This window comes from Gopherus flavomarginatus, chromosome 4, assembly GCF_025201925.1.
Source record: "Gopherus flavomarginatus isolate rGopFla2 chromosome 4, rGopFla2.mat.asm, whole genome shotgun sequence".
Classification (NCBI taxonomy): Eukaryota; Metazoa; Chordata; order Testudines; family Testudinidae; genus Gopherus; species Gopherus flavomarginatus.
Genome location: NC_066620.1, coordinates 58,533,234 through 58,549,751, shown reverse-complemented (window position 1 = coordinate 58,549,751; position 16,518 = coordinate 58,533,234). Strand labels below are relative to the sequence as shown.

Here is a 16,518-nt window from a genome sequence, read left to right as displayed (position 1 = left end):
AGGAACAAAACAACCCATGACTTTTGACCTGGTGTAGCTTCTCCTCAGAAGCCATCTCAGGAGCAGGGTGCTGGGAAATCCTGCATTATAGGCAAAGATGTGAGGAAGCTGGTTTGCCACTGAGGTCTGGAGTCCCCTACTGATCCACAGGACAGAGAAATCAAGGGGAGGGCCAAATTCTTAGCTGTGTTCACTGGCTGGAACTCCTGATATCAATCCAGTTTCTGCTGGACTGGTGCCATATCACAAGAACAACCCTCACCCTTGTTGGCTGTCTTATCAGAAAGGCTAAGGGTTGAATGGAAGCATCCACTCAGACACTCTCATTCCTGGAGGACAAGGTTGAGGGTACACTGCCAGCGCGGTGTGTGGGGAAGTTTATACTTCCCCTATTATGAGCAGAGGACTTAGTCTCCAAGGCTGTCAAGCCAGCATCTTTCACTAGCTCTAAATTCCCTCATAAAGAAACCCGGACTGCATAGGCTGTGGGTGGGTTTCGTACCGAACTTGGCTCAAGAATCTTTAGCCGAGTATAAAACTCCATCTTTCTTTTACAAATTCATCAATTTATTTCCCCCACTATCTCCTTTCAAGTCTTTTTATTGAATTTCAAAAGTTAAGCGACAAGCAAACAGTTTAAAGAATAGACAAAACAAAGCCAGCCAGCCATATAGAAAAACACTACATATCATAAATCTGCAAAATTACCATACAGCACTGCTTTTGTCAAAGGACGGGTAGGGGTTAAAAAAAGAATGAAATGATGTTAAATATTTGGTACTAGTGAATTAATTAACATCTAGTTATAGGAAAAGAGATTATACAAACAGTTAGGGACAAAAATATCTACAGGAGGATGAGATTTTGACAGCTTTGACTGGTCTCTTATCTTCCTTTTTCTTTTCGAAAATCCCAAACTCCAATTATAGCTCAAACTTCAAGCTTTTACCCTCACCAGATCAAATCGCTTTTCACAGACATGCAGACGAATGCACCTTAGCACATGCAGGCTTGCTCTCTCACTCCGGGAAAAGATTTTGTTTTAGAAATCAGTCCTGACAAATAGGAGCTATGTTCGGGTGCAGTCACAGGACACAGGAGCTGAGCGCTGAAAGTCATGCTGCTTGGCCATATTGGGGACTTAGGCTTCATACATCAGAATGATCATTTTTGGCATTTCTATGACACTGTCTATCCGAGAATTTCAAAGCACTTGTATGGACATTGATGAATTAAGCATCATAATACCCATGTCAGGTCAGTAAATATTGTTATTCCCATATGGTAGATGGAGAAACTGAGACATAAGACATTAAAGATTGACACTCTGCACCTCAAAGTAGCACCCTGGAACCCCCATATTCACCACTGCCATATAATCATGATATATTTTGTACAAAGTAAACCTTGCAAGGATAATTTTGAAAGTCTTGATTTGCTGCACAGTAATATCAGTTGTACATACTATCATTATATGTGAAGTTATGAAGTATTGCTGAAGATGGTACTGAAATATGCTGTGAGGTTGGGAGATTCCCACAGCCAGCCTTTCAGTTGCAACAAAGGAGGGGCCAGACAGCATTAATGGCCCATCAAGAAGAATCAACTATCCCAGAGACTTCTCAGAGAAGGCATATATGCAGTGGAGCTGCCTGACCCCACCTCACAGTTAGGATCTCTCTAGCAGCTAGAAGAAGGTATAAAAAGAGAGGCAGTGATATCACTTGGCTTCTTCCCCTCCCCATCTCAACACCTGGAAAATCATCTGGAAAGAAAAGACTTGAAACTAGGAAGATTGATCCCAGGTTGTAGGGAAGTCCAGTCTATGTACTGAGGAACTATAAGCTAACTGTACCACCTGTTAATGTGGGACCGTTTGATTCAAATCATCCATAGTCTAAGTTAGAATTAGACTGAGAATTTATTTTTGTTTCTTAGATAACCATTTTTGATCTCTATGCCTGCCATTTATAATAACTTTAAATCTCTCTTTTTGTAGTTAATAACTGTTTTATATTTTACCTAAAAGCGTGTGTTTTGGTTGAAGTGCTTAGGAAATCTCAACTCACGTTAACAGGGGCTGTTGCACATGCATTACCCTTTTGTTGGAGTGGCAAACAAGGTAATGAATTTACACTGGCCAGGCTTCTGATCAGGACAAGATGGTATAGTTCTGGGGCATAGGGCTGGAGCTGAAGGGAATTGTCTGGAGCGTCTCTATTGATAGTTCATGAGAGGCTGGGAGATCATTCATGTAACTCAGTTGGGCATGTCCCTGCCTGTGGATGGCTGTGTAAGTGCAGTGCCTATCAGAGGCTTGTACCTTGGCATCAGCACCACAGCATTAGAGGTGACCCAGGTTGGTGGGACAGAGAGCTTAGTGGTCCCACAGTCCAGGTTGCACCTTGGAGACCCCATCACAAAGTCCCAGTCCTGCTCCTGAATAAGTCAATGGCAAGACTGATCCCTAAATGGCTTGACCAAAGTCAGTGCACAGAACTCTGTCACCTAGACTTGTGTCTGAACCCCAATATCACCTTTCCCCTCAAACAGCACACCTTTTGCTGGAAGTTTTTCTACCGCCTCTTTTCCCAGCATGATGAACTTTTGAAATTGATTGAAAAATCCTTAATACAAGAATCCAACCAATACAGAACAGAAAGCCAAATAAGTGACTCCAGAGGTTAGTGCTCTCCACTAGGGATGGTTGGGAATATTTTTTCCCATTCCATGAATATTTTTTGAAGCATTCAACATTTTTCTTATCACAAATGAGGACGAAAAGTCAAAATCTGACAACTACAACCCCAAAAATTGTTTTTTTCATTTGGGGTCAGTGGAAACATTTTGTCATATTTCATTTTGATTTCACCTTTTTCTGTTTGTTTAACCTTTTTTTTTTTCAGTCTCTAGCTTACATTTCTAAACAAAATTTTTTTTTTGAAACAGGAACCTGGATGTTTTAATTTTGAAAATGTCAAAATGAAACATTTTGATGATTTGGAAACCTTTGGTCTGAACATTTTTCAAGTCAGGAGAGTCACTGAACCTGCCCCTGTTTCACGAACCATTTTGGTTTTGATGAATTGGAGTTTTCAACCAAGAAAAAAGAAATTAATGGAAAATGTCCCAACCAGCTCTATTCTGCACTATGAAATGAGAGATCTCTGTCCACCTCTCAGCTCTGATTTCTGGACGGCTGAACCAGCAAGAGGCTGAGGGGAGGGTGTCTCAAGGTTGCTTTCTAGTGACCCTTCTGATTGACCCAAAGAATGGCACTGATGAGCTCAAAGTACAGTCATGCCCACTGGCTGCAGGAAGGTCTCCACGAGATAGGGCAAAAGGATTTAAACCCAGGATGGAGAGGAAATCAGAGGATACTGTGTATGAAACTTATGTTGAGGAAGAATTATTATGTCTAGTCATTATGTTAACATTTTATCATAAGCAACTAGCTCATGAACACATTTAGAAAGCCATAATTCATGTCTAGATTGGATTCTCCTCATCCTCATGACAAAGCAAAGACTCTTACAAGAAAATCCCCATGAACATTCTCTGTGTTTCTCAGCAGAGAGAAATACTGCAGGGATTTTAGCTTTCAGTGACATACTTAGAATCTCTGTGCCTGAGTGTCCACATTATCAATAGGGATAATGATCTTACCCAGCGTGCACAAAGGGCTTTGAGATCCTGAAAAGAAAGGCACTTCTTACAAGCATAGCTACTATTTGATTTATCGTCAACTTTTACTTTAGTCAGTTTCACCTTCTGCCTCTCACATGCCTAGCACAATGCTGAATTGTTGGGGTTGCAAAAATTTCAAGAGCATGTTTACCTCTAAACCTCCCTCCCCCTCCCATATTTTCAAATTCTTAATTAGAATTTTCAAAAATTAATGAACGCATTTCTACTGATCTTGTTGTCACACAAACTAAATTATATCTGCCAGTCAACCACGCATTGTCCCTTTAGAACATTCTTGAAAGTTAAATAAAATATTTCAATGGAAATGGAAACTTATTTCAGATATTCAGGGCTACAACCACCAATGTTGACCTCCCATTCGTTCGAATGGTTAGCAGGAAGGCGGTGGACATCCTTCTCCCTTTGAGGTGGATTCATGCAAAGTTATAGCTTAACATCCCACCTTAGAGCTCTCTCCACAGACTGGGAGAACACGCAAAACTGTCAGGGGCTTCAGATGGAAGCAGAATGTCGCCATCCGCTGGTTCATTATAGTGGCATTAGCAAAAGCTAATTTTCAGGTGAGCCAATTACGACTGATTCTTACTATAAAAATGCCTTAGGCTTGATAATTACATTTTAAGAAAAGTGATTTAGTTGAAATAAATGGGTAATGGTTTTAGATATAGCTCTATAAGTAAAAACAAGAGATCGTGTGCTTACACGTTTGTAGTCGTAAACACAGTCTTGGAACATGCATGCGCTCTCTCTCTCTCTCTCTCACACACACACACACACACACACACACACACACCTCCTTTTATTTGGACATTTGCCGAACACCCAAAAACCTGCCTGAACAGCTGCTTTGCCCAATGAAAAATGGGAAGTGACATGCAGAGTGGAATGGTGCTGGGAGCGAAGTCAGATTCATTTTGGGCCAGTCATTCTTAATTTGCTCGAGACTTACATTTTATTACCACAAAGACCATTCCTGCCAGTAACAAAGTAAGAAAAGACTTTTTATATAACATTAATTACCACTGTAAAAGAACATGGCAGGGAATTGGCCGATTGTCTTTCCAGCACCTGCCTGAAGGTGGCAGCAGTAACATTTCATATAGTTCCGTGATCAGTATCTCAACCCCAGTGTAAAGGATGGAGGCAATGAGCCAGATAACAAGGACACTAATGGATGGGGGTAAGAACCCCTCGGACCTTTAAAAAAAATTCTCTCAAGGGTTACATTTTTAAAAAGAAAAAATATATTTTCAAAAATACCCTCCAATCCTGGCCTACAGAACTGCCCACCCCTCCGACCCCCTGGTATTCCAGCACTAGGTCCCCACCGAGCTCTGAGGTGCACCTCAATCCTCATTGAAGCACCACCTACAGTTCCATTCCTGCACACCCCAGACAGCTTTCCTCTAATGCATCTCCATCCTGACCCACAGCACTGCCTGCTGATCCAGCCCTGGGCTCCCCACACACAGCTCAGTCAATGCCCTTCACTCCTGACCTGTCACAACCCCTGCTATTCCAATCTCAGAGACTACTGACTGCATCGACCACGCCTACGTGGTGTCTTAGCAAGATGGGGGAAATGCCTACTAGGAAGTAGGATGAAGCCACTATGCTGTCTTTGTCTTAAAGCAGGATTTAAATCCAAGTCTCCACAAGTGGGGACCTGTCAGTGGATTAAGCCACTGAGCCTTCTAGCTCTTTAAAGTCCTATTTCACAGTGATCTCACTTGGCCCAAAATGTCAGCAACACCCTTCAACAAAGTCCCTGTCAACTTCTAGGGAGTGATTGAATCCAGGTCTTCTGCACCATGACCAGCAGAGAGTGCTAACCACAGAGCCAGCTTTTACTTCAAGCCATGTACATATTTAAAATAGAATTACAAATCAGAAGTGAGCAGAGGTGATGTTTGGCTTTAATGTTACATTCAAACCATGCTCCTGCCGCTCAGTTGTAATGAAACTCCTCTGGCATTGCTGCCTCTGCCATCCACATTCATCCATCACATCGACTCTGAGCATGAGCTACGGTCCCCAGCGCTGCAAGGGAAATGCAGTCCTGACTGCAACCCTGCTCGCTTTCACTCTGCCAGAACACGTCAACGGGAAAGATGCTGTTGCTCTTGAGTTAAAATGCAGGGAGGAGTTGGCTGGAGTAGGGAAATGTAGGGGGAAGGGGAGGGAGGATTGTTAAAAGGCAATATCCAGGGTGAAAAACAAGCAGTGAAATAAACGTTAGCGGAAGACCCTGTAATGGGGCAGGTCAGAGCGGAGTCTTCATAATATGTAAGTGTCATTGTGATTACATCAGTATTTATTAGATGTATTTTAGTGCTGCCTTCAGTCAGAGATTGCGACCTCATTGGGGTAGGCATTGCACAAACACAGTAAAAAGGCCTGACCCTGAGAGCTTACAGGTTAGGCAATTAACCTGGACCTCTGCCCCCACCAAGTCACTGGAGCTTCACATGGAACAACGTAAGTTTGTAACAAGGGGCAAGGTAGGTTCGTGAGAAGCTGCAGCAGGGTGATGAGAGAGACAAAGGGCTGGATAATGGTAAAACAAGCCCATTTTTACATATTATTGTGACCTTAGACAAGGCATTTCACCCCTATATGCACCAGTTCCCCAAAGATACGTTCATATATTTCATAATAAAATATACAAATATCTGTTTTAATCATGAATAACAGTATTTACCAGGAGACACACATTCCTGATAATAGTAACAATAATGATCTTTCTAATGACCCATAAACACTCATCTTCCAAGCACAGCTAACCACACAACTAAATAAAATCTGCATGTGATGTCCCTGTGAGGTGCATACGTATAATTATCCCCATTTTACAGAGGGGGAAATTTGGGCATGGTGAGGTCCAAGGTCACAGGAGCCAGTGGCAGAGCTAAGGAGTTCCTTGTTCCCAAATGCTACACTGAACCCACAAGATCACGCCACCTTTTATTTGTGGCGGGCATGGAGAGGGGAGAGGTGTTTCTAGTGGAAGGAGAACGTCATTGTCTGCTGTGAAATCAGCAGAATTTAAACCTATTAAATCCATTTATTAAAGTTTAATTAGCATGAAATTAAATTCAACCCTTATTCAAAGAGCCCTAAATCATCAGTATTGGGCATTTTTACATGAGCTTAATTGAAAAATCCCTTGGAGCAATGCCCACCTATTCCCCTTGCACCACTCAGCATTTGCCTCTCAGCAATTGCAACAGGGACCCAGGGGTTCAGCTAACTTGATTTGCACACACACACTGGCCAGTTCCTCGCCTCCTGTCTATGCAACATACCCATCATCTGCTGGGACTGACTCACTATTGCACAGCCAGGGTAATCCTTCTGACTACAGCAGCAGTACATCACAGATGAACTAGGCCAACTGGGATCACCAGTGGAGCAGGAGAGAGAGAGAGAAAACTCTAATGCATGCTAAAGAAAGGCTAGAGAGAGAAAAACTTGGCAGGTACCCCACTGAGGGTCAGCCCTGAACGTTCCGACACATGTCCACCTAGGGTGACCAGATGTCCCGATTTTATAGGGACAGTCCCGATATTTGGGGATTTTTCATATATAGGCACCTATTACCCCCCATCCTCATCCCGATTTTTCACATTTGCTGTCTGGTCACCCTATGTCCACCACTGGCCATAAGAGAAGCTATTGGTGGATTTTGCCAAGACTTGTGCTAATTGAATGGTGACCTGGTTTTCTGAGACACTTACCTCTTTGATCCTCTGCAGGAGAGGCAGCAGCCAGTCTTTATTCACCTCACAGTGACTGTCTAGGAAGGTCAAGACTCCTGCCTGTGCCATGTCTGCCCCTCGGATTCGGGACCGGATCAAACCTGTTCAGATACACGCAAGCTCAGGTGCAGCACAGATTGCATGCGTCTCCGTGAAGGGGCTCAGTGGACTCCCCAGAAGCACATTCTACACACACAGAACCCTTGAGCCCCGACCCATCCTCCATCCCACATGTGCATACCTGGGGTTTGGTGTGAACAAGCCACCTTCCTCATTTTCCAAGGTCATTAAAGTAAATTAAGGGGCCATTCAGATTACTGATTTATGGCATTTACACCAATTCTTAATTCATGCAATTATATCTGCTGCCACTTTTCTGGGGGAAAAACAAAACTTAAAATGCTTCAGTAACCCCCACAGATACAATAATCTAATGCGAATTTAATTCAGCTTGGAATGTGTCTGTAACAGCAGTGACAAAGGAGAGGGGAATTTGAAGAAATATTTTATCACACCACCACCAACAACCACCCCCATCCATCCTCCGCCACAAGTGAGTGGGTCTCCTTAGTAAGTCTGTGGTTTCGGTATGTACATTCACTGGATCCACCAATGATGGTCCCACTTATATCCGTGGAAGCTGGGTGTAGGGACGGAGGACTGTCCGTAACTGTAGTGTCAATCCATGATTAGGTCTCTCTCTCTAATCCCTAAAATTCATCTTGACTTCCCACTGCTGGGTCCATCTACTGACCCACTGATGTCTTGCCCTCTGTGGCATCAAAGGTCATCGGCTCAGGATGCTTAGCAGAAACGTATCTTTTATCAAGGAGGGGGACACCTCAAGTGCTGGTCCCGAGGAGCAACAAGCCTGCTGTGTCCATTATAATGCACTTACCCCCACCTGGCTGTTGGCAGACGTAGGAGGTGGATATTTGTGTATGTGAGAAAGAGACAGGTAAATGCAGTGGGTATATCTAGCTGTGATACTATAGTTCACGGGGAACTATTCAGAAAAGCAGATTTAGGGTTGGATTGTTTGGTTAATTTTTGATCTCTAAAGATGAACATGAAGCCCTCCTTCCACCAGTTACATCTCTCCACTGTCTCTGTGTATGTGATATCTACCAGTCAAATGGCTCCTCCCTGCTCATTCCTCCAGCACACTGTCCATTTGCCAATTAGCAGCAGCATTAACTAAATGGATGGACCCTCCACAAATGGAAGGACCTGCACCTTGACCAAGGATAGCTGAGAGCACTAAATGGGGACACAAGAATGGAGGTGGTGCTGGAATAGTACCGTCGGTGGTAGTGGTGGTGGGACAAAAGGAGACAACAAGGAACTGAGGGACGTTGGGAAATAGAAGATCACAAAGGCAAGAAGCAGCATTGCAGGGACAGGCAGAAGGAGTCCATTGATAATTATGTTACAAGAACCTGGAGGAAAGGGAGTGAGACATACCCCAAGAGTCAGAGCAAGAGCAAGAGACAGACAGAAGGCCAAATCCTGGAACCTGGGGCAACCTGAGTGACTATGCAGTTTACTAGGGATATCCCTTGTGGACTGGAGAATGGAGGATCCCCCTAGACTGCAATCTACAACTTCTATGGCAGCTCCAGGCTCTGTCATCTAGCTAGGGGCCTACCATCTCCATCACACCCTTGCCCCAGCTGCCTACAGGCGGTGTGCAAAGAGCCTCGATGGAGTATAACTCTGTGGTGTACAAGTGGATGTGACCCGTTTGGGCTGGGTTCCCAAATCATGACTCCCTACATACCAGCATCTACAGCAGAACCCATTTCCACTGGGTCAGGGCACTCTGATGCCATGGAGGAGCATGTCTGTATGTGGAGTGCATGTGGTGGGGTGTCACAGTTTGGCTGGGAGAAAGACAGACAGAAATCCAGATACAGATATAGAGAGAGGGCCAGATTGTGACTCACTTAGACCAGTGTCAATGCAGAGAAATTCTCTAAAATCAAAGAGGCCACTCAAGATTCACCCCAGTCTAACATAGCAAATCCAGCCAAGTGGGAGAATACTCAGATAAACCTCCTCTACTCCCCATCCTCCCTATCTCCCCACTCCACAAAATCTCTATAGCTCATGCCTTTGGTTTGCCACTAAAAACATTCTTTGATTTTTTTTATTTTTTTTTAAATACTGTAAAGCGGCATTAGAAAATAGCCATTTAGATTCTGGGGCTGGATGGCAAAGTGTACCCGGAGGTCGCCAGCAATAGCCCCCCAAGGCATACGTTCATCCTCCTTACAGAGCTTCTTAATCTTTAAAATATAATTAATTTACATTTTTTTTTAAATTCCCACGGAGGCAGCAGGAGCTGATCTCGTCTGTTTCATTAGAACAAACAGCTTTAAAAAGAAGTCCCCGGGCTTTGTTTTGCCTGTTCTAATTTTCTGGCTAATAAGCTGCAGCTGAGCCTCATTGGATATCTTAATAGGTCCAATCTCTTTGAGTGGGGGGGGGGGGAGAATCCATTTTGATTCCTGGCCCTTCTGAACATCTCTTTTTATTAGTGCTCTTGCCCGTCGGAGCCAAGAGTCACTGATATTTGCAGACCTCCCTGTGATCACATCACCCCGACACAAGTCACTCCTGCCAACTCAACTGGGCATCCAACTCTCTTCCCACCTCCAAGAACTTCCTTCTCTCTCGCTACCCACCTGCTTCCTCACCAACAGGATCTTACCTTCTCGTTGCCTGTTGCGCAAGCATTTCACCTTGGGTAACTTGCCCAGTAAACGGCAGTCATCAGCTTTGGAAACACAAACAGAGGCACAGAACACATCAGTGTTGAAGGTATAACTTTCAGCAGACGTGGGCCTCACAGGATAATTAAAAGAGCAGGAAGGATTATTTTTTTCATGGGTGGCACCTCAGATAGAAATTGGGCTTGATTTTAATCACACACCTGAGTAAATCACGAGTGACTCTGCTGAAGTAAATGGGCGAGCTACCTAGCTGGCGTAAATCAGTCCATTTATTTCAATGGAGTTAGATGGATTTACAAGGGCTGAGGATATGGTCCAATAGAATTACAATGTAAAATCAGTGGGCAAGGAGAATCAGGGCTTAGGTTGGATTCTGACCTCATTTACACTAGTGTAAATCTAGATAACCAGCCACATGAGTAAACCTGAAGAAGAGCTTTGTGTAACTCAAACGCTTGTCTCTTTCACCAACAGAAATTGGTCTGATAAAAGATATTACCTCACCCCCATTGTCTCTGTTCCCTCATGAGGCAAGAAAACCCTTGGGTGGCCTAAAGGGCATGGCGAAGGTGAAAGGAAGGGATGAATGGAGCATTACTGCACTCTGACAATCCCAGCTGTAGAATGGCTACTTGGGGCCTGTTGCAGCTGGGTGCAATGTAGAGCAGCCCTGAGGTTGCTCTAAGTTAGGCAGGCACCAAAGTGACATCTGATACCTAAAGGACTAAAGGGAATGCAAAGGTGACTGACAGCCACCTTTACTTCCTCTCTCCGTCTTGTCCCATGTGGAGCTCTGATGCAGATGAAGATCTAGCCCAACAACTTTCTGCTTTTAGGAAGTTAAGTGCCTTATATTTTTTAGCCAAATAACTGTCATTTGTTTATTCTATCCTTCAAACATCATACCTATTCTCATCTCTTCCAGCAGACTGAAAAGCTCCAGGCCTGGTTCGTATCTCAGTCACAATAGTTTCACATCAGTGTAACTCCATTGATTTCAGTGTAGTTGCTCTTGATATAGAATCTGATCCAAAACTCACTGAATTCAACAGAAGTCTTTCCAGTGACGTCAGTGGGCTTTGGATCAGGCTCTTATGCCAATGTGAGATCAGAATCAGACTCTTTGTGCTAAATATGCACTTCAACTAGCCCTATTTATAGCCTTTGAGTGTTGGCAGGTAGAGAGTAAATTGCTTGGAAAATGGGTATAAGTGTATTTTACATCCTCCTTTTAGTTGCTTTTCTGCTACACCTTGCAGCCCCTTGGTGTGCAAGTTAAAGTGATGCAATGAGCATTCATTGTACCAATTAAACCTGTTCTCTTATTCACTTCACTCTACAGCCATGATTCTCCACTCAGTCACACCAGTGTAACACCACTGGGCCTGATCCTCAGCTGGGGTCAATCAGAGTAATTCCACTAAAGTCAATGGAGCTATGCCTATTTACACCAGCTGAGATCTGGCCCACATCCTTCAACAGAGTGGCCCTGTGTAAAATGGGTGTAATGGAGGAAGAATCAAGTCCCATGTGTAATTTATAGCATCATTCCATGACACAGCTGTAGCTGGCTCACTATGCTACAAATGGTCACTAAATAGATCTGAGTCTCTCTCCCTTACACCAGTGAAAATCAGGAGTTATTCCTTTGAAGTGAGATTCTCCTCTCAGGTACAATGGTGCAAATCCAGAATAGCTCCACTTAAATCAAAAGGTGTCCTGGACTTACAGCAGTGTAACTGAGAATTAGATCCAGCACAGTAGAACACCACAAGTATAAAACTGGTGTGGGATCAGAATAAGGCCTGCTGTGAACAGAAATGATATTTTGGTTTCAATTAAAACAGATCCTCTCTTTTGGAATTTGAAATTCTCATGCAGCATTTGCAACCCCACCCTTTGTAGAAAGGGAAGTGTGAACTGTGGTTCAAAATCTTTTTTTAAAAATAAAATTTCCTTCCTAACAACACCTTAGATTATTAAAACTAGTAGACTCTCACACAGTTGTATTGATTTTGTACTTACATACTTTTCACGCATGGAAAATGAAAACAGACCAGTCAGTTTTACTTCTGATTTTAGACAGCGACTTTCAGAGTCTCATGCACCAGTATCGTGTGGCAACATATGGGCTGCAAACTGAAGCTGGATGGGAATTTTGCGAAGAAAGGTTTGGGGCTTGGAAAATGCTGATTCTTCAAAACCAAAACGTTTCAGGGGAAAGGGTCACTTATGATAAATTTCCTGTTTCAAAATTTAAAAAAAAAAAATTTTTTTTGAAATTGTTCACACATCCTGCTTGGAATTGTTTTTTGAAAGCTCAAAAATTTTCACAGGCTGGAAAAATGGATTTCCCATCCTCTTTTACTGCAAACTCTGCATGGCAAAGTTTATTTGTTTAAATTAGAGCTTTTTTAAGCCAAAGACAACTTGCGGATGTGGCTCTACTGGCCATTGGGTTTTCTCAGAGCTTCCTAGTACACAGCCTAAATTTTAGCCAGATTTTCAACCAATGCCCTGTAGTGAATGGAAACCAGAAAGTGAAACTGACTATAAACAGAAAATGAAGCTGACCAGCCTCGTTATACTGTCTATCCTGAGTTAATGCCTAAAAATTAAACAGACAGCATAAACAGGCAAATGAGATATACAAAGTTCTTCCAGCTTAAAGAATCTGTCTCTAGATCCATGCCCACCCCCACACCCTCGAATCCCAAGCTCATTGCAAAGGGGACTATATGGGAAAGATAATACAGCTCCCACGTACTGCCACCACCCAACATAGGGCTGTGTACTCCCCATCCCTTTGCTTATTCTGTCATCCCAACCCAGCACAGCGCCCTTGTGTGCAGTCTGTCTCCTGGTGGTTAAGATATGGAGAGTCACTTACGGTCATCGCTGAAGTCATCCACCAATATGATTTCGTGGACCAGGTGCACAGGGGTGCGGTTTAAAACACTGAGGAATGAAAAGAGAAAGTCCATGATAGCACCTGAGCAGCTAAACAAGTTAGGAGATGGGGAAAGGTGGGAGCTGACCTTTGACAGGAACCAAAAAATAGGCCAGGTTTCCAGTACAAAGGTAGATAATGGACGTCCCCGTGAAGCAATGCACAGGAAATCAGTCCCCACATATCAGATACCTGAAGTCACATCTACTTATTCTAAAGAACGCAGAGTTCCTATTCCCCTCTCTGGCCCAGCCATGCAAAGCCTGGAAGCGATTTGCCATTAACCTCAATAGGAACGGGGGAAATGTATGTTTAACAACATGCATATTGCAAGCTAAGTTACACATGGGGCTGTACAACCTCTTAAAATCCCTTCCCCTTCCCTAGAATGAATGTTAGGTTACTGGCAATGGGAACAACACAAAGCAAAATTACCTGTCAAAAACCCATCTTTTCAAACCTCACAGGCATGGAAGGAAAAGTCCTCTTTTTACTGTGAGCTGATTGTGTTTCAAAGGCTGCAGAGAAGATAACAGCGGGTTTGTTTAATAAAAGAAAAGAAGCTAGAGGTGATAGTTTAAACTCCCCTCCAGGAGTATAGTTATTGTGAAATGGGAATGAAAGCTACAATCTATTCTTAATTATACCATCTACATGTTCTGTCATTAGAAATGCAGGGCCTAATTCTCGCCTCGCTTACAATAGTATAAATCAGTGAAATCAATGGAATTATACTAGTGTAAAAACCTGCCCATAGGAAAGGAGTCAGGCTTACTTTTTGAAGAGGCACTGGCACTGATGGATTGATTGTTCGTACAGAACAGGGGTAAGCCAATTATTTTTTGTCAAGGTTCAAATTTCTTGGTCAAGGTATAGTTAAAGTCCAGACTCTAGAGAAAATAATAACAAAAAACCCAATCATAATATGTAAATAAAAAGATTTTGGGGTCCGTTGGATATTGAAGGTAGGTTACAGTCCTTAACACACAGGCTTTCCCTTTAAGCCTGGGACCAGTCTCCTCAGTTCAGGTCTTTGTCTTTCCAGCATTCTTGTTGCTTCCAGTGTAGGTGGGGGAGGAGAAAGGTAAAAGCACGATGCCACTGTCCCTTATTTTATACTCTTTGTCCATGTCCCTGGAAAGACGCTAGCCCAGGCATGCCTGGAATGCCTTGCTGAGTCACAGGGCTGAGCAATCCCCATTGTGTGGTCCTTCTCTTACAGAATTGTAAATCCCTTTGTTCACAACTCCCCTGTGCATTAATGGTCATTCAATCCTTTGGATCACCTCCTTTGTTGTCAGTGGAGAACTAGCAATGGACGATTCCCAAACTTATAACATATTTCAGTAACAACCATGCAGCAAAATCCCATAACTTCACACACACTAATGATATGCATATTTTGATATATGTTTCCTATGTTAACTTATATGGCAAGCTTTGTATGAAATACATCATAGTTACATGACGGGGTGAATACAGGTTCCAGGGTGCTGCTTTGAAGTACAGAGTGCCACAGTAGGCTTGGCAGAATTTACTTTTTTTATTTTGAGAGGATAAAATGGATGTTTATTTGTAAGCATCTTTTTAGATTATCAGTTTAAATTTTCAGTTATGCAAAATTACGGGTTTTAAGCATTTTTAATTTGTACCTATTTAAATTTTCACAGTTGTGGGACATTACTGGAAGGCTTAGACAATAATTATTAAACAACAGTAGATACTGAGATTCAAAAAGTTCAGGCTTTATAACCATTAAAACACAAATTGTCAACATCACATGTCAACATATGCAAAGTAAATATCCTTAAATCAAAGTGTAATAAGTTCTCAAGCAGCGTTTTCTTCCTTTGCCTATTTGTAGATTTCAATTATCGATGGAAATATTTTTTCTGTCGGTCTGTTTGTGTATGGTGAAATTGACAATGAGATAAATATCAGGCCCACTGTATTCATTACAATCTCCCTCTCACACACCACTCCCTTTATTTCACACTCCCTATAATTTCTTTACTCTCTGTCCCTTTCTGCTCTGCTCCTATCTTGTCTGTTACACTTTGCTGCAGTCTCTCCTACCTGATAACTGTCCAAGCTGAACGTTCAAACCTACAGTGTTCAAGTGGGTTCAGAATAAGTTCACCCCCTCCTAGGTAGCACAACATTGTATGAGGAAGTGATGCCTTACCCCACCTTGTCCTTTATGGAGGGTCTGATACTGCGGGGTGCTGAGTACCCTCAACTCTCATTGAGATCAATGGGAGCTGGGGGTACTCAACCCTGCACAGGATCAGGCATTTCAACATGGCTGTCCCGGGGGGGGGGGCAAGTGGGGCAATTTGCTCCAGGCCCCCACAAGAAATATAGTATTCTATAGTACTGCAACTTTTTTTTTTTATGAAAGGGGCCTCCAAAATTGCTTTGCCCCAGGCCCCCTGAATCCTCTGGGCAGCCCTGCCTTTGAATTGCACATAGTGAGCTAAATTCTGCAATTTCTGACACTAACTCCACTGAAAGCACCATGGGTATAAAACCAGAGTAACTCCACTGGTTTCAAGGGAGCTAGTCTGGATATATACCAGTGAATGTGAGAGCAGAGCTGGTCTCAATCCTTGTACGGCCAGGTCTTTGCCTGGTGTAAACCAGTGTAGCTGCACTGACTTCAGTGGAAGGATGCCAGTTTGCACAAGCTAAGGACTGAGCCTGTAAATGCGACATTTGAGTGACACTAAAGCCTTGATCGCAGCCCTGGTGCACAGTAAGGTTATCTGGGGAACATTCCCACCCACTCTGTTGCACTAGCTCCTCCAGGGACAGCAAAGGTGAGAGCTGCACTAATGCGGACAAGGCCCCCAGGGCTGCTGTCCTTTTTAATACCAGGGGGTTAGACAACACAGCCGTTTCAAAAGCCCGCCGCCAACACGGCCACAGAGCATTAGCAAAAATGTCTGGCCACCCCTGCTCCCTCCAGACTTTGCATGCAGCCATTTCCACGTTCTCTTCCCGCCTAAGTATCTTTTTTTAAAAATTATTATTATTAATAGGCTTGTCATAAAAATACTGAAAAAGCCCAAACGCAGGAGCTGAGTTCAGCAAATTACTGCAGCTGAGCATCAGTACAGAGAGACAGGAGAGCAACAGCACACTGGGTGGAATAGTTAATGGGCGCTGATCACCTAGAAACCAGACTTCGGGGAATCAGCAGGAAAAGAAGAATTGTAAAAGAGTCAGCAAAATAAACAAATAGACAACTGAGCATGGGGTGGGGAGGAAAATAGTGCAGCACAGGGCTGCCTAACCTGGTAGGAGGGAAACATGAGTGGAGCTAGTTCTGCTTTTACTTACACCAGCAAAACATGGGAGTCACTTG

The 16,518-nt window shown here is 43.3% G+C and overlaps 1 protein-coding gene across 2 annotated transcripts in view; it reads right to left on the bottom strand.

The window, feature by feature from the left end:
- The window catches only part of GALNT14 (polypeptide N-acetylgalactosaminyltransferase 14), a 203,599-nt gene that overhangs the window by 38,862 nt on the left and 148,219 nt on the right, over positions 1-16,518 (bottom strand). For both annotated transcript variants that reach the window (XM_050948561.1, XM_050948562.1), the window contains exons 4-6: positions 13,092-13,159; positions 10,180-10,245; positions 7,446-7,567 (exon numbers count right to left, since the gene is read on the bottom strand). In XM_050948561.1, coding sequence (XP_050804518.1) covers positions 7,446-7,567; positions 10,180-10,245; positions 13,092-13,159 — 256 coding nt within the window. The remainder of the gene's footprint in view (positions 1-7,445; positions 7,568-10,179; positions 10,246-13,091; positions 13,160-16,518) is intronic.